Genomic DNA, 17,364 nt, shown 5'->3' with positions numbered 1-17,364 from the left:
GAGGTCAGGAGCAGGTCACAACCCCCCAGCTGTGGCTGTGCCGGTCCCCATGAAGCCAGGTCCCCAGCCACTACTGGTGCCTATTCTCTGAAAAGGGACCCTTGGCGTTACTGATGCTCGAGATACTGGTCAAATTACCAATTGCATTCTGGGAGAATCTCACCCTGGTCAGAGCCCTAAGAGTGGCGCAGCCCTGGGAGTGAGGACGCTGGGAACAAGGCAGGTACCAAAGTGGGAAAGTGGGGATGAGCAGGACCAGGGGGAGGCCGGGTGCCCTTGGCCACCCGGCCTCCCGGGGACAGCCAAAGTGGGACCTGCGTGACCCCGAGGGCAAAATCTGTCCGAGTGGGCTTGAGTCACTGAGGAGGAGCTGGGCGCAGGACAGAAATAATCAGTGCTTCCCCACAGTGGGGACCAGGACCCACCCCTACGGCTTCTGGGTTAGAGGTCACCAAGGAAGGCCGCGCTGTGGCTACAAAACACTGGAACCAGGGGGAGGGTCGACCCTTGCTCTGCAGCCCACTTGACTCCCTGCAAGCCATGAAGCCGGCGCCCAGGCGCAGCGCCCGGCGCCACCACAGGGAGGACACATCGTCCCGTGGGATTGGCCGCGCAGTCCCTCAGCAGCCTGAGGACCCCCGTGGAGGCCAGGCCCCTGCAGGCTAAGGGCTCACGGCTCACAGCTCAAGCCTCTGCCCGGGAATCGGAGCGGAGGCAGCCAAGAGCACAGCAGAGAGAAACCAGCGCTGGAAGGAGGCCTCCCCAGCCCCGTGACCGCCCTTCCCCCGCCGGCACCACAGCAGGCAGCAGAGTGACAAAGCGAAGCAGAGCCACAGCAGCGAGGGAACCAGTCCACGCCCAGACCTTCAGCTCGGGCCTCCCCAAAGGCGGCCACACGCCCTGCCCTGGCCACGCAGCCGCCTGGCAGCGTCCCGCCTGCCCTGGGGAACAGGTGGGCATGGGAGGGGGCTCCGCTTCAACTCCGAGCCCCCCAAGCTCACCACCTAGGTCCAGTGGGCATCCAGAGCTCAGAACACCTAGGTAATCAGAGGCTGGGGAGCAGGCCAGGTCCCTCTGACTCCCTGCTGCTGAGAAGTATACGGAGGGCTCTCCCTGAATCTCCAGGCGCCCCTGACCCAACCTGGTGAGCCTGGCTGGGGCTACACACCCAGATGAGACAGGTCTGGAAAGGAGGAGGTGAGGGCTCACCCTCCCGACTCGAGGATGTCACCCATGATGCAGGTGGCCAGTGTGTGGCTCAGGAGAGGGATGTGGGGAGAGAAAATCCTGAGGGGAGGGGTGGACCTCGGCTGAGGCCTCTCCTCCCAGCTTTTCTACACCTCCTGTCCTCAGCCTGCTTCATGCATTATTAAGATGTCTGTCTGCCCCAAGGTTTGGGAAAGATCTCAAATCTCTGCACTTCGCTGAGTGAACGTATAACCAGGTACAAAGACGACAGACACACGGTCCTAGGGAGAAAATGCACATGTGCAGAAAAGGCCAGGAAGGTGAGCGCCACTTCACACTGGGTTTCTGGAACCACTGGTGCAGGGTCAGAATAAAAGATCTATGCTTGTGGCTGGCTGTCTTACGATGCCCTTGAACATCCGACTCTCTTCCAGGCTCCAGAGAATAGAGCAAGCTGGAGGAGCAAGCCAAGGACAGGGAGGGGCCGCGAGATCAGCTGAGGACGTGCAGCACAGGGTGACGGACCATCCAGGCCCCAGCCCCGCCGTCATCCCAGACACCCCACCCCCCTGGAGCCTGGTCACCGGGCAACACACCCCACCATCCGGAGGGAGGTAGGGCAGGTGGAGAGCCACACCCTTCTCATAACCTGCCCCCTGACCCCAGGGACTGATGAGGGGTGGGGGTGGGGGGATAAGCAGAGAGCAAGGCATGCGGGGGTGACTCACAGAGGTCCGTACCAAACAGAGAATGTCTGCTCAAATCCTCCATCGTAGCCTGGCTCCCAGGACACGTTGGCAGTTGTCATGGAGACCTGGACCCGGACACTGCCCGGGGCATGGGGGCTGGTGCCTGCAGGCCAAGCGGACACCTCAGGCGGGAGGAACTGAGCCCGCGGAGCCGGGCTGGCTGTGACCTCGTGCACCTGGCAAAAGCGGTGCCCCGGGGGAGACATCGGGACAAGGACGCTCCGAGGAGCTGCGCCCAGCCCTGCTGGGTCATGGGGCTGGAGGAGGAAAACCGTCCCGCGGGCAGGCTCGTCCTTCCAGCAGGAGATCCGTGAGCATCAGGAATAACGGCCGGAGGGAAACCAGCCCCTGGTCATCAGCCCCGAGAAGGCCCGCACTCCTCTGGAGAGCATCAAGTGCAGCCGACGGCCACAGGTGAAGCCCAAAGGCCCCCGTTGCACACGGCTCTCTGGCCTGAGACCCAAACACCAACGTGAGAGCCGCCCACCAGCCCGGCACGGCAGTCAACACCTCCGGCAGGAGCTCGAGCCCTGGGCCTACCACTCAGTGCAGTGACGCCAGGCAGGGCGTCCCCCCCAGACCAGCCTCGGTCTCAATGAGCGAGCGTGGGGGGAACACCAGCTCCCACCTCACACACGTGTGTGACGAGGCACCCCTAGGTGCTGAGCCTAAAGCTGGTGGTAAATGCTCAAAAAGCACTGGCTGTTGTCACGACTGTGGCTGTCTGTCCCCAGAGGGGCAGGGAAAACATGCAGGCAGAGGAAGTGGGCACACGTGCCCGGAGCCCCAGGTCAGGGGACCCCTGTGCCAGGCCCAGCCCGGACCTGGGGGCAGACAGCCCCACACCCAGAGCCCGGCCCGCCTTCCCACGGCCCATACCGACGACAGTCAGGTGGGTGCTGGCAGTGATGCTGGTGACCACATTGGTGGCGCTGCACTCCCACTGCCCGTGGTCCTCCTTACTCAGGGCGCGGAACTGCAGGCTCCCGCCGGGCAGGGCGCTGTGCTTGCTTCTGCTGGGCTTCCCTACCTTGGCCAAACACGGGGGCGGGGAGGAGGGCGGGAGGAGGGGCAGGGAAGAAGAGAAGCCACCAACACTCAGGGGTCCAGGAAGGACAGGGGCGGCACCGGGCCCCAGCCCGCAGCCCTCCCTGCCCGCCCCCCACCCCGCGCCAGGAGTCACCGTCACTACTCGGCCCCCCCCCCGTGGGAACAGCGCCGTTCCCAGGCCGTGCCCCTCCGCGCTCCCCAGGAGCCCCGGAGCCCAGAGGTACCTTCCTCCACGTGATGACAGGGAAGGGGTCCCCGGCGGCGGCGCAGGGGATGACCAGCTCCCGGCCGGCCTCTTGCCTGTACTCCCAGCCTGGTAGCACCGTAAAGTACGGGGGGTCCTAGGAGAGCACGGCGAGGCCGTGACGTCAGGCATTTCAGGCGCCCAGTGCCCGCACGGAGGCGGCCCGCAGCCCCAGCCTCACCTTCAGGACGAGCCTCGCGGGGGAGGACTGGCCCATGGTCCCCAGGGTGTTGTAAGGCACACAGGTGTAAGTGCCAAGAGCCTCCTCTGTGGCCTCCTCGATTCGGATGGAGCCGTCCTCCATCAGGGTCCAGCCCAGGTTCTGCTGGGGCACAGACAGTGCAGGGGAGCTGGCGTCAGGAGCCGGCGCTCGGCCCAGGCCCCTCAGCTGGACCTCAGCTGCTCCTCCGTGTGCAGGCTGGGGGGGGGGGGGGGGGCGTCTCGCGATGCGAGAACAGCCAGGCCCTGCTGGACTCGGCCCACGGGAAACAGCTCTTTGCTCTCCCCAAATCCTGGGGGGAGGGGAGGGGCCCTGGCAGGAACCAGATCCCCAGAGGTAGCACCTCAGGGCCGGGGGCCTCCCGCGACCGGCACACGGCCCTCCGGCACCTTCTCAACCTGCAGGGGGCGGCCGTCCTTGTTCCACTTGACCACGGTGGCCGGTGGCTCTGCGTCCACAGGGCAGCGGATGTAGCCATGAATTCCCACAGGCACATAGATCACGGGGGGCATGTTGAGGACGCGGGCTGGGTCTGCAGGGCCGCGGGTGTGGGGAGGGAAGCAGAGGTGAGAAGGCAGGCGGGGGCGGGGGGCAAGCCACCCCGCAGCCCAGGGCCCCCCACTCGGCGCAGTGCCAGGTGTCGGCCCAGCGGGGGCCACGAGATGGCAAAGCCCACTCCCCGGGCTGACCGCCCAGAGGCCACAGCAACCGTCCTATCTGTGCAGCCCTGCATTCTTAAGAACACCCGTCTGAATGCACGGAGGCACCGCTGCTCCTGCCGGCCTGCAGCTCCCCCCACACACTTCCGCCCGGAAACGCAATAGCCGCCGGGACGCATAAGATAGCAGCATCCCTCCCGAGTGTCTGCGGGACCCCAAGCCCTTCCTCGCCCCACGTCCTCTGCGGACGGGGACCAGGGGCGGAACCACAAGGCTGCTTTTCTGCCCTGCCTCGGTTTCCCATCTGTGCAGGTGGGGTGCAGAGTCAGCCACGGAGCTGCTGGAAGTTTCTCAGGACAGCAGGAGCAGCAGCTCTGTGACGTGGGTGAGCCGCCCGCCCCCCCCCCCGCCAGGCTCCCGGGCTCCCACGAGGGCCATGGAGGAGAAGGACCCAGAACTGCCCGGGAGGCAGTGAGGATGAATGGGCGGCTCTGTTAGCGTCTGGAGCCCTTCAGAGAAGAGCATTGCATAAATACCAGGCCGAAGTATATATTTAGACATGGCTTCCTACTTTCGTATGGTAGATTTTTTTTTTCTCCTCCAAGGTTTTCAAAGGGTTTATGAATGAGAAATACTCTGAACACTGCTTTTTAGCAGAAATAAAGATCCTTGTCTCACCCACCTGAAAATCTCACCCAACAGGTTCTCTTTGAAGGCAGGAAAGAGGTAAAAAACGACAAGTGGGAGTGGGTGATGGTGCCAGAGGGAGACAGAGAAACGCTTCCCTCAGCAGACACGGCCACAGCCTGGAGGACGGAAGCCTTGGTCCTGGTGGATCATCGTCCTTTGGAGACCACCCCTGCCGGCCCTCTCCCTCCGCCACTGCCCCCTCCATGCCCGGGTGACACAGGCAGAGAGGTTCTGCTCCGCAAGGAGCCTGCCCCGCCCTTGGCACCTTCACAGCCTGGGCACACAGTAAGTAACTTGTCAGAGCTTTTTCTCTCCTGGGTAGGACAGGCCTGGGGTTCTGAGTCACACAGCTTTCCTTAGGCCTCACAGCTCTTAAGAACTCGGGACGCATAAGACAGCAGCTGAAAGTCGTCCTCGGCTGTGGACAGCGGAGAGGAGGCCTCTGCCCGCACCAGCAGCATCACCACGTGAGGGTGTGAGGTCGGGACTCGGGGGGCCCACTGCCAGGCCCATGCTCAGCCCGCCTCCCAGGGTCACCAGCTGTTCTAATGTCCTCAGCTCAGATGCCACCTCTGGGCCACGCCTCTCCAGATGGTCATACTCTCGCCCGCCCCTCCGTGTTGTGGGAGGGAGTGGTTCTTGCACACGAGCCCTTGTGTGATGGATAGCCTGTCACCTACCACGTCAAGAGGGGCCTTTATTGTCAAAGTGACGGAGCCATCCTCCAATCAGGAGGAAGAGATTAGCCCTCGGCACTCATCCTCTCCCCCACTCGAGACCAGCAAGCTGAATGACGCTGCACAAAAGCCCTCGGTCGTTCCGGCCCAAGAGCAGCCCCTTCCCCTGGGTCTCGGGCAGCCCTGGAAGGCGCAGCAGGGAAGCCACCAGGGGCCCACTGCTGGGGAAGCGGATTAGTCACCCCAGAGAGGATCTGTCCCCCTTGCCCACCCAGCAGGGGAGCAGAGAGCGGCAGGAGAGCTGCCCCACTGGGTCTGAGCCACATGGCCCTCAGATACTAAGAAAAAAAACACCTCATTCAAGGTGCGGACAGAGGAGCTGGCCAGCGCCGGCACGAGGACGGCGTCCAGAAGGCCTGCCTGTCCCTGAGCCCAACCGGGGCGAGGCTGACGGAATGGATTAGTGGACACGGGCGGCCGTGCAGCCCGGAGAAGAGCCTGGCGGGGGCTCGATTCACCTCCGCTGGCCAGCCCGGGTCAGGCCTCCTCCCGCGCTGTCCCGTCCCCACGTCGGCCCCTCCTCCACCCACACTGCCTCCACGCAGCCCTCCAGCCCCCCATGTGGCCAGCGTGGCCTGAGCCTGCCCCACTCACACTGCACGGTCAGGTACGCCGAGGCCGAGGGCGAGCGTCCCAGGCTGTTGCTGGGGACGCAGGTATACTTCCCCGCGTCCTCAGGCTTCACCCGGAAGATAATCAGGGTCCCGTCGATCAGGATCCGCACCCTCAGCTTCAGATCACTGCAGGGACACAGAACACAGGACACAATAGCGGGGGGTGCTGGGGGCGGGGGGCAGGCGTCTTCCATTCAACACTGGGACGACATGCCAGCGAGTCCTCCGCACGGCTGAGGAGGGGGACAGGCGCCGTCTGCACACACACTGGCCTTAGCATGAGGGACACATGGACCGGATGCCCCCAACCCCTGCCAGCTCCCAGAGCCCAAGGGCAGCCCCTGCTCGGAAGCTTCACCCCGAGGGTGCCTGGCTAGGCCCCAAGGGAAGGGCAGGCACTCACTTCTGGAAGTAGACATTCTCGTCCTGCCAGTACCAGGTGTAGGTAAGGTTGCCGGGATAGGCCTCTGCCCGGCAGGTGAGCAGAGCATCCTGGGATATGTTGACAGTGATGTTCTCAGGAGGGGAGACGATGAAGGGAGGTCCTGTAGGGACAGGAACAAGCATGACTTCTCCCGGCGGGGGGGTTGGGGGGGGGACCACAGCGCTGGGCTTCCAGGAGGCTCCGACCCTCAGGAAGGGGCACCCCAAGCCCTGGGAGGGACAGCGGGGAAGGCACTGGTCCAGGAGCTGGCAGCGCAGCCAAGCAGTTGTCATGGAGACGCATCCAGCTGCTGCCTGTGCTCAGGTTCTTCCTCTCCCTGCAAGTCCCAGGGATGCAAGGGGTCCAGAGGTGTGGCCGTATGCTCCCAGCCTGCTGTAGACACCCGCCCCACGCACAGCCCCGCTGTAAACCTGGCTTCCGAACAGCCAGTTAACCCCTACACAGGCACACACACACGCGCGCCCGCACACGTGCACACTCACATACACACACGCACACGGCCCTCCCTGCCCCTCCTTCTCTGCAGTGGAGCCCAGGGCAGCACATGTGCAGCAAGGAGAAAGGAACCGCCTAGCCTCTGGAGGAGTAAGAGGCTTCCGGCTGACCAGATAAGGGTGGCGGGCGGGTTGGGGCAGGGGAGGAGAGGGGTGGAGCTCTAGCAGCCCCGGCAGTGCGAGCCTTCCAGACAGGCCCGAGTCGCAGAAGCAGCGCACAGCCGCCACCCGACCCCTCGAGCAGGACGGAGGCTGCCCCCTCTGGGGGCTTCGAGGCCCCAGGCAAGGCAGACCGGCATCTCAGGTGCTGACCCCACAGACGCCAGCCCCACCAAATGCCCTCCGTGTTATTTAACCCTCTGGGGTTGGACGGAACTCCTATCTTTATTTACTGATGCCATCGTCAGAGGGTGGAGGCCTGAGAGAGGGCTCCTCCCCCGGGGAAGGAGGAGGCCCAGTGGGATGCCCTCCAGACATTCAGAGAAAGCAGAAACCCACTCGGCATGGTGCCTCCCGCCACCTCACGGGAGGGCCGCCGCAGGCCACCAAGGAGCCCCACGATATGGAGAGGAGCTCCCACCACCCCCAGCTGAGCCACCCACACCCTGGAAAGAACCCCCCAAGCTCAGTGGGGCCGGAACTCCCTGCCAGAGGCCCAGGGCATAGAGGCCAGATCGCTCTCACCTTGGACGAGCAGGTGGGTGGTGTGGATGGCCTCCCCCTGGATGCTGTACGCGCGACAGGTGTAGGCACCTCTGTCCTCCCGACTGACCGAAGTCACCGTCAGGCTGCCGTCACTCACCTGTGGCCGAGGAGAGATGGGCTCAGCTCCCAGCCCTGGGCCCGCCAACCCCATCCCAGGTGGAAGCGGCCTGGGGCCCATGCACCTGGGGACACGGAAGCAGGCTTCTCCCTCCGAGGACACGGGTGCCAGCCGCTCCGCCTGCCGCCTCCAGCCCCACCTGCGCCTCCGCAAGTGTGAACTGTCACGGGGACGGAGGCGCAGGGCAAGGAGGAGTGGGTGCAGCGGCCGCGGCAGACCCACACTCACCTGGTACTTGCCGCTGGCACCTAGCAGCATCCCCTCCTTCAGCCAGGTGACGATGGGCTTCGGGTTCCCAAAAGCTGTGCAGGTCATGGTGATGCTGCTGCCCTCCTTGGCCTCGATGTACTGGGGGGGGGTTTCTGTAAAGGTGGGAGGAGCTGCAAGAGACCCAAGGCGCGGGGTGGGGTCAGCCAGCGGCCCTGCACACAGCGAGGGCCCTGCGCTGGGCCACCCCACGAGGCCGGCGCCCTCCAGGAAATCGGAGGTGACACAGGTGGCAGGCCCTGCCTTGTGCGGGGGGACCTGGAACTCAGCATGGCTGGATCCCATGTCTAAACTTCCCCCATTGCACACACCTAACTCCCAATAAAGGACTGTCTGTCCAGCACCCACAGGGAGGCCCCCATGCTCAGCACCAGGGATGCGGCAATGAATGAGGCACCCGTCACCCCACGATCGTCCAGACGCCCCTCCTTCTGTAACCCCAGCCCAGCCAGGCCCACGGTTCTGGGACATTTGCCGTCTGAGCCCTGTCAGGCCTAGCACGGATCTCAAGCCAGGTGACAAAGACTCGCCCAGGCTCTGCAGCGACGATCCCCCACCAGGCAGACGGCCCGGTCCACGGGCTGCTCGCTCCTGAATTCTCTAAGACTGTGCCAGACTGTCCCCCAGCACCTGCCTCGGAGTTCTGACTAAAATCCCAGCCGGTACGAATAACACACTCTGTCTCACCTGTCTGAGCTGCCTATAGAAGCCACCTGATCAACCCCAACCCCCTGGACGATCATGCGGGGTCTTCTGAAGTGGGGGGCACTGCTGACACCAGCCTAGGGTCCACAGCACCGGGCTCAAGGCTCCAAGTTCAAATCCAGCTGCCACTCGCTCTGTAAGCCTGGGCTCAGCCGCTCTGGGCTCTACCTAAACCCCACCCTCAAGACCAGTGGCAGGAATTAGCGAGGTAAAGTCCGTGAAAGGAGCTGGTAAGACGTACACATGTGAAATGGTGGTCATTCTGTCGTCACTGTCATCGCTGTCGGCCGCCCAGGGCTCCTGAGGCCCCGACGGGAAGCTGTGAGGGGGGTCTCCTCGGAGGCTGCCCTGCCCCAGGCCCAGGACACGCCGGGGGTCGCGGCCACCCACCACCTGCCACCAGCCTCACCTCCCGTTGCACACCCCTCAACTCTGCTCCGACACAACAGCCTTCCCGTCTTCCTACACGTGCCAAGGACTTCCGTTCCTGGGGGCTCTGCGTCGGCCACCCCCCCTCCTGGGCTGGACCCACATCTCACCCTTTCGGCGCCTGCTCGCCTTTGCTAAAATGCCACCTCTGCCTCACCTGGTCAGCCGGGCTAGGAAGGCACCTGCTGCATTCCTGTCTCCTCAAGACTGTTTAAAGCACTTACGACCAAGTCTCCTGAGAGCAGAGATTTCCAAGAATCCCACTACGTGCCCAGCTTTTAGCGCAGTTCCTGGCACGCAGTAGGGTCTCGACAAACATTGGTTGAACAGACGGATGAATGCAATGAAGGAGCCACACACCTGCACACATGCGCGCGCACACACACACAGCAGAGCAACACAAACGCAAACGCAAAACTGAAGACAAGACCATGGCGAGACGGCTTTCTTCGACGATCTCCCCACCCCTCCGCTGAGCGTGGCCGCACAGGGGGCACAGGAGTGAGGACTGGGTGACCAGAAAGCAGGCTTCGTCACTCACGACACATCCTTGAGAAAGTCCATCCTCACCCAACGTCTAATACACCCAAAGTGATGGTAAAACTCATTCCAAGTCCTTGCAGAGGGAACCTGGCATCCGAACCCCAGGCCCCTCCTGGCCTGGCCGCGCGCTCACCCCAGCAGAGCCCTCCCGCCACGCCTGCCCTTGAACTCCAGCTCACACAGCCATGGCCTCTGTTACCTCTGCGTCACACTTAAAGAAAAGATAATATGATAAATTACATCCTGAAGTGACAAATTAATTACTAATTACATAATTACTTTACTGTTTAGGTGCTAATCAGGAAAGCACTTGGAACAATTTCGAGTTTTCCGGATTATTTACTGGATCAGGTGTGAGCTTACCAGCTGCACTTCTAGGCTTAATTCTTCTCTACAAATGCCCTATAATTAATCGTGCAGGTTAGAAATGGGCTGGCCTCTCCTCCAAGCAATTCGTCGACCTAAAGCAAGGTTTCACTCTGGCTTTCCAGGTATTTTATATGCAATAAAGAAACAACTGGGCTTGTTTCCTCCCAACTGGTCTTCGAGAAAACACAGAAGGAGAATAAGACAATCTGTGATTCTAATTTTTCACTTTTCAAAGGTGATCCCAGTCAGAAATGCCTGACATTAAATATTCTAGTTCGGAAGCAACGGAATGTTGGTGCTCCAAACTCTTTCCTTCGATAATGGAAGTATTTACACGGGAAGGAACCTCAGAATGCAGGAGGAAGAAAGGGTGAAATCGCTCACGTTGGGAGGTGCCTGTGGTGTCCACCCTTGGAGAGGGAGGCCCCTGGTGAGGGGAAGCATCCAATGATGAGCCCCAGTGCTAAAGGCTGACCCTTCCGGATGAACAACCTGCCACGTTGCCTAAGTGCGCCGGCTCTCCTTCCTCTGGGCCTCCAGGCATGCTGTTCCCTCTGCCCTGGAACACCCTTCCCGCCTCCTGCCCCCGCACCTGGCAGACTCCTCCTCCCCGAAGGGTCTCTGCCGAGGGCTCACTGCCTCAGAGAAGCCCTCCATCCCTCACGCTCCCAAAGCCCATACTGCAATCCTCTCTGGACCTGACTGCCTCGTGACGTGTCCTTCAGAGCTGGGTCTGGGTCACGCCCACTGCGTTTCCCCACAGCCGGCCAAGTGGATGTTCAGAAATGTGTGTTGAATGGGTGATTGTGGGTGTATTCCCAAGGGCTCTCCGACCACCACAGGCCACCTCTCCCAACCTGAGGCGCCTCCTGTGCTACCCGACTTCATCTTTTTCTCCCCTAAGGAGGAGGATAACCAGCATTCTGCACACGATGACCCTGCGCAGCCAACCTTCCAGGCGCGGTGCCAGACGTCTTCACCCACAGCGTTCCCCTTAACCTTCACAACAGCCCTACAAACAGGCTTTGTTCTTGGAAACACAAAAGGGAAGCCCAGAGAAATGATACGGGTGCCAGGGATCAGACAGCTAACACGGTGGATCCGTGAAATAAGCTGAGTCTCATCGGGCCGCGTTCCATGCCGGTCCATCCGAGCAATGAGGAATTCCCAGCCACGAACTCCGCCTGGTGCAGACGGAGCCCGAGCTCTAACAGGACACACGACTCTAACAGGAGGAAGCTCTGCGTCCCGGCTCGCAGTGTCTGCGCATGCCTGCTTCTCTGCTCGCTGGACCGGACCCAGCAGTGATGTGAGGGGAGGAGGTGAGGCTGCAGGAGGCGTCGGCCCGCCTCGGGAAAGGGCAGAAGCAAGCAAGCAGCGTGGGGCTCTTGGCTCGGTGCTCATCAGTGACGCTGTCAGCAGCAGGTTTACCTTCCTAATTATGTTCTGCTTGGGCTAATATTAAGCCGTTTTCATTCTGGGCACACACAACAGCTGGCATCGAAAAGGGATGACTCAAAAACTCGCGGGTGGTGGGGACAGCCCAACCAAGATTCAAAATAAGCCTCCAATCGGTCTCTGGGGACTGACCAGCAGGTGCGCCTGCATCCAGGGGCTCAGGCAGCCTGGACCACTGACCCAGGGCCACCGTCCCTAACTTCGCTTTCCAAAGACCAGTGCTCTGGCTAAAACACTCTGTTCTTCCAGGGCCCTGGATGGGTTTTCAAGGCGGAAGGAGCACAGCCTGACCCGACCCCACAAGGCAGGGACCCTCGAGGCTCAGAGAAACTTGCAACCCAGGCAAGCGCCCATTGCTCTCTCCAGACCGTGGCACCCAGGATCACAGACATCACACCCAGAAAGACGCAAGCAGTGGGGGGCGTGTCCAAAGCACACCTGTTGACACCTCAATAACCAGTGCAGCGTCTGCAACACGCGGTGGCTGAACACGTCGGCTCATAAACTGAAGCAAGAGTAACTGTATGGTCAGAAAAACAAATCAAAGGGCTTTCCTGGTGGCGCAGTGGTTGAGCGTCCGCCTGCCGATGCAGGGGACACAGGTTCGTGCCCCGGTCCGGGAGGATCCCACATGCCACAGAGCGGCTGGGCCCGTGAGCCGTGGCCGCTGAACCTGTGTGCCCGGAGCCTGTGCTCCACAACGGGAGAGGCCACAACAGTGAGAGGCCCACGTACCACAAAAAAAAAAAAAAAAAATCAAAGCAAAAACCCTGCTCCCCTCCACCATGGGGACCACTTCTTCCACTTTCTGCCGGTTCCGGCGCCCCCTGGCTCCTCCGGAATGTCCCCTCCCAAGCGAGGGCTCCCAAGGGCACAGGGGACCCTCGGTCCGGGGAAACCCCGGCCCCTGGGAAGCACGGCACAGCACGAGGGCGGTAAGTACCCGCGGGCATCAGAAGGTACCCTCCGGACCGGGACCAGCAGGATCCCCGCCCGGCCCTGGGTGCGCTCTGCTGCTGCGGATCACCCAGCGTGGAGACTGGCGCCCAATGGTTACTGAGGCGAACGGTCTAAAGGAGGAGGCTGTAACGGGGAGGTGCCCGGAGAGAGCCTTCCTGCGGCTGCTCCCAAGTCCGCCCCGCAGATCCTTAACCCTACCAGTTTCGGGTGCTGGTTTCCACCTCCCTGCGCTGGGCTCTGACGACCCCGCCCGCGGCAAACGCCCTGGTACCGGGAGCTGCCAGGCCTCTGTGCCCATGGCCCCCAGGGGCTCCAGGACGAGCGAGGGGGCCTGAGGCCCCCAGCCCGGGAGCGCCGGAAGGAGACGCACGCGCACGCACGCACGCTCACACGCCTGCGTGCACAGTCACGCAAGCACGCACCACGCACGTCTGCCCGCTCACTCGCACGCACGCACACTCTCATGCCTGCACACAGGCACGCGCACGCACAGGCCCACGCACGCACCGTGGATGGTGAGATGCACCCAGCTGCCGTTGTGGAAGGTGTCGTACTGCTGGTCCAGCAGGAGCACCTTGCACTCGTACCAGCCCTGGTCCTCGGCGCGCACCTGCTCCAGCCGCAGGGATGCCTTGTCATGGAGGCTCGCGCGGCCTGTGGAGAGGGGACAAAGTGGGTCAGGGGCGCGCAGAGCACCCTTGTGACCCCAGCCCGCCGCCGGGCAGGCCCAGAGCAGGGCGGCCCCGAGAGCCCCAGCCTCGCTGCCCGCCAGCTGCACCGAGAAAGCCTCAGTTCCCTGCAACTTCCCATTCTCTTGGAGCCAAGGAAAGGCAGAAGGGATACGGAGCTGGTGGGAAGGGGGCCAGAGAGCCCAGAAGAAGAGGAGAGGGACCCCGCCCCAGCAGGTCCCCGTGGCTGCCACGCCCAGCACCCTGTCTGCCCAGCACTCCTGTGGTGGGCAGAGAAGAGGCCGCTGGGGACAGGGTGCCAGCGTCCCCTCCTAGTCCTGTCGCGGAGGCCAGAGAGCAGAGCGTTCATCCAGCCAGAGCCCAGGTTCCGAGCGTGGCCGCAGGGCCTGTAGCCCAAGAATGAGGAGTGGCTGGCAGGCGAGCAAAGACCCGAGCCGCCCTCCCTAACTCCATTCCCTTCCCCAGAGCAGCCCTCGGGGTCCCCCCTCCGCTCACTCTCCACTCAGGCCCACTCCTCGCCCCAGTGTCACGACCTCCTGTGCTTTCCTCCTTGTCTCCTCGGTAGTGGCAATCTGCCTACAAACCAGACAGTCAAAACCAACCAGGGCCGAAGAGACACAGACACAGGAGGAGGAAGAGGGAGAGAGAAAAATAGAAGCTGAGAAAAATGCAATGCAGACCTCAGAAATCAGAGGTAAAGATAAAAGCTGTGTCCCACCAGTTTCCTCTCTTCCTTTAGACCCCAACACACGTGCATGAGTACACACACTCAGACATGCATGCACACACACAAGCCCACGTGCAACCCTCGCACAGGCACACACGCCCCTCACTCACACCGCCCCACGCCCTCCTCCCTGGCAGGCAGGCCCTGACAGTGACTCAGTGAGGCCACCACTGGCAGGAGTAATTGCAGAGCAAGACAGCACTGGGGCCAGGAGGAGGGAGAAGGGAGGCCGGAGGACGAGGCACCAAGTGCAGCAGGCGCCCAGACACTTCCCCACACTCAGGACTGGATGAGGCCCCAACTTCAGAGCCAGAGGGAGGGAGTGGGCAAAGCCAGACAGAGCAAACCCCGCGGCCGCCATGGCTCTGACGCAGCTGCTCCTGCCGAGCCAGCCGCCCTCCCGCCGGCCTCCTCTCCCACACATCAGGCTCCTGGGCTCCCTTCTCCTCCTCTGGCCTTGGCCCCTGCGGCCCAGCGGGGCTGTGCAGGAAGCTCTGTGTCTGCCCCACCTCCATGTCCCTCTCCTCACGCCACTTAATTAAAACCTACCAGAGTGCAAAGGATGGGAGGACAGAGACAGCGACTGGAAAACAGAGATAAGAGGCCCGTCGGAAAAGACAAGAGGCCACGAGACACAGGCAGGAGGGACGGTGCGGGGGCCCTGGAGCCAGGCGGGAAGGCCTTACCTGCATACTCAGGGTCCACATGGGGCGGGTAGTAGCCAAACTTGATGAAGATGGGGATGGGCACCCCGAACTTGAACCACTCGACGACATAGGGCGGGGGCTGCCCCGTCACCGGGTGGACCACGTCGCATCGCAGGACCACGCTCTCGCCGGCCCTCGCGGTCACGAACTCGGGCTCCTCTCGCAGGCCGTGGGCACCTATCCGGACAGCCACACGGGGACACAGGGAAGGAGGTGAAAGGAGATCCTGCCCTGCCAACCCCAAAGAGCGGAGCCCGACCGCGCCCTCCCCCATGACACCCGCGCCAGCTCTGAGGAGCGTGGCCACTGAGAAGGTGGAGGGGCCTCGGCCCCTCTGTGGACACCGTGGCCCGGGCGCTGCAGCGGGTGAACATGGGACGTCTTCCTGCACCAGGATAATTCCCAATGGAGCCTGGCAGGGGCTGCAGAGGCAGCCGTCCTCCCACGCCCCGCCCCCAGCTCAGCCTGATGTTCACAGCGCGAAACAAGAGTGCTCCATGCAGGAGCGGGGAATCCCTAACAGGCTGCGCAGAGGCTGCTCGTGGCATCAGCAGACGGAAAACCCCGGGGGCCGGAGCTGGCCTTTCTGCCCCTCCTCCCTCGGTCCGCCGCGTGCCGCAGAGGAGGGAGCGGGAGGGGCCTCCAGCCCTCCAGTTTCCACGCCCCAAGTCTATCAGGCTGCGAAGCCCCAGACATCACCGTTAATACCGCAGGAGACTAGGGACGCAGGAGGGGGACCCTTGGGCTGCTAACCTCAGCCAGCTAAGGGGAACATCCCCACCTCCGGCAGAGGACGAGGCGCACGGCTGGATAGGGCTCGGCCACCCTCCCGAAAGGGACTGGAAGGGACGGAAGATGAGGCGGGAGAGGCTCCCCAGCGGCCCCACCCCCAGCCCAGCCGCAGAGAGAAGCGGTTAACCCAGGCTCCGCCCCGAGGCCTGCAACCCCACCTCCAGCCCAAAGGCACCTTGTCCAGCTCCCTTCCAAAGTGAAAGAGGCCCCTCCCGCTGCCTTCCCTCCAGTACCCACACTACCCCCCAGACCCCAGCCCTTCCACCCCGCCCCTCCCCTCCAGTCCCGGCTGGACCCCTGCAGGCAGCACCAGGGACAGCGGCTGCTCCGCGGAGGCTCCCAGCCCGGGACGCCCAGGAGAGCAGCCCCCGTCCTCCGCGTGCCTCTGGGCCTGATTCTGACCACCCCTTCCACCCCTGGGGGCTCCGGCCCCGCACCTCTCGTCCGTCTCTCCTTCGTGTCTCTGTGTCTTTCTGACTCTCTGTTCGGCTCCGGATCCTCCTGCAACGTCTGTCTCGCTGTGTCTCTGTCATTTCTCTCTAGCTCCCCGTTGCATGGGTGATTCTGTCTACCTGCCTGTCTCTCCCCACCTCCCCGTTTATATGTCTCTATCAGCGCGTGTGTGTGTTGGGGGAACGTGTGGGGTTCCGTTCGCCTGTGCCGGGGAAGGGGTTTTGCTTTTCCACTGCCCGGTCTCCGTGGTGAGCTCTGCCTCCACCTCTCTGGGTCTGTGTCTCTGTCTGTCTCTCCTTTTCTCCCTCCCGCTCCAGCTCCCTCTCCTCCTGCAAATTGCGGAAGAAGGAGGAGGCAACCCTTCCAGAAGCTGATTGGCTACCGGTGACATCACTGTTTTCTAGAGAAAGAGCTAAGATCACAGAGTATTTTTGGAGCAGAGCAGACTGTTGCCCTCACCTGCCTGAGGCCCCAGCCGGTTTTCCAACCCTCCCAGCCCTGCTTTAGGCTAAGTTTGAATTCCAGCCCCTCAGGGAAAGCGCAGCAGGCACCCCCACCACACCCCAGGGGCACCAGGTGGGGACAGAGCCCAGCGCAGCACCCGGGCACAGAGGCTGCTCCTGGACCCTGCAGGGATGGGCAAGGAGCAGGCCACCTGAGCAAGCAGGGAAAGCAGCGCGTGTGCGCGCGTGTGTGTGCGCGTGTGTACGTGTGTGCATGCACGTGTGAGTGTGTAGGCTTTGGAGGAGAAGAGAGGCAATACAGGAACCAGGGTAAGAGGAGGGGGCTCCTCCCAGGGGCCGTCACCTGGGGGGCAGAGGCCTCCACAGAAGGGGCTCCTTCCCAGGCTCTGGCCCCAGCGCCTGGGGCAGGGGGCAGGGTCGCTTGCCCCCCTCTCACAGCGAAGGCTCTGGAGGCTCTGGCGGGGTGAGGGTCTGCACCTGGGCTGCCTCATTCTCACTGCATAGCAGCGAGGCAGCCTCTTCCACACCAGCCCCCGCCAGCCTGGACTCAGGGCTACGCACCCACCCCACCAAGGCCCACTCGGGCCTCAGCCCCGCCTCCACGGTTCTTCCCGAGGACCCTTCCACCAGCGGCCGGCAGCTGGGAGAGGACACGGTGAGGCCAGCAGTCCAGAGACAGGAGCAAAGCCAAAAGAGACCCGCTTCCCAGGAAGAAGGCCGGGGCGGGGCGTGGTGGGGGGAGGCCCTGCCCCAGCTCCCACGCTCAGACCAGCCCTCCTGGCTTTCTGAGTCCTAAAATATTTATCAGCTTCCCTCATCTCCTCAACACACACCCACACACACACACACATACACACACACACAGCGTGTGCTCTCACTCCATCACCC

At 62.8% G+C, this 17,364-nt stretch overlaps 1 protein-coding gene across 2 annotated transcripts in view; it reads right to left on the bottom strand.

Annotated features, from left to right (window-relative positions):
• IGSF9B (immunoglobulin superfamily member 9B) overlaps window positions 1–17,152 on the bottom strand; it is a 35,310-nt gene extending 18,158 nt beyond the window's left edge. The window contains exons 1-11 of one of the 2 annotated variants that reach the window (XM_027092896.1): window positions 14,747–17,152; window positions 13,152–13,298; window positions 8,142–8,293; window positions 7,775–7,892; window positions 6,555–6,696; window positions 6,132–6,277; window positions 3,841–3,983; window positions 3,413–3,556; window positions 3,212–3,328; window positions 2,817–2,967; window positions 1,917–2,040 (exon numbers count right to left, since the gene is read on the bottom strand). In XM_027092896.1, the coding sequence (XP_026948697.1) occupies window positions 1,917–2,040; window positions 2,817–2,967; window positions 3,212–3,328; window positions 3,413–3,556; window positions 3,841–3,983; window positions 6,132–6,277; window positions 6,555–6,696; window positions 7,775–7,892; window positions 8,142–8,293; window positions 13,152–13,298; window positions 14,747–15,041 (1,679 nt within the window). In that variant the 5' untranslated portion in view covers window positions 15,042–17,152. The remainder of the gene's footprint in view (window positions 1–1,916; window positions 2,041–2,816; window positions 2,968–3,211; window positions 3,329–3,412; window positions 3,557–3,840; window positions 3,984–6,131; window positions 6,278–6,554; window positions 6,697–7,774; window positions 7,893–8,141; window positions 8,294–13,151; window positions 13,299–14,746) is intronic. The other variant, XM_027092897.1, reaches the window with a different exon arrangement.
• Between the last annotated feature and the right edge of the window lie 212 nt (window positions 17,153–17,364).

This window comes from Aethalodelphis obliquidens, unplaced genomic scaffold, assembly GCF_003676395.1.
Source record: "Aethalodelphis obliquidens isolate GAN/ISIS:26980383/991018 unplaced genomic scaffold, ASM367639v1 scaffold82, whole genome shotgun sequence".
In the NCBI taxonomy this organism is placed as follows: Eukaryota; Metazoa; Chordata; class Mammalia; order Artiodactyla; family Delphinidae; genus Aethalodelphis; species Aethalodelphis obliquidens.
The sequence above is the reverse complement of the archived record's forward strand: the minus strand, read 5'-3'. Positions and strand labels throughout refer to the sequence as shown.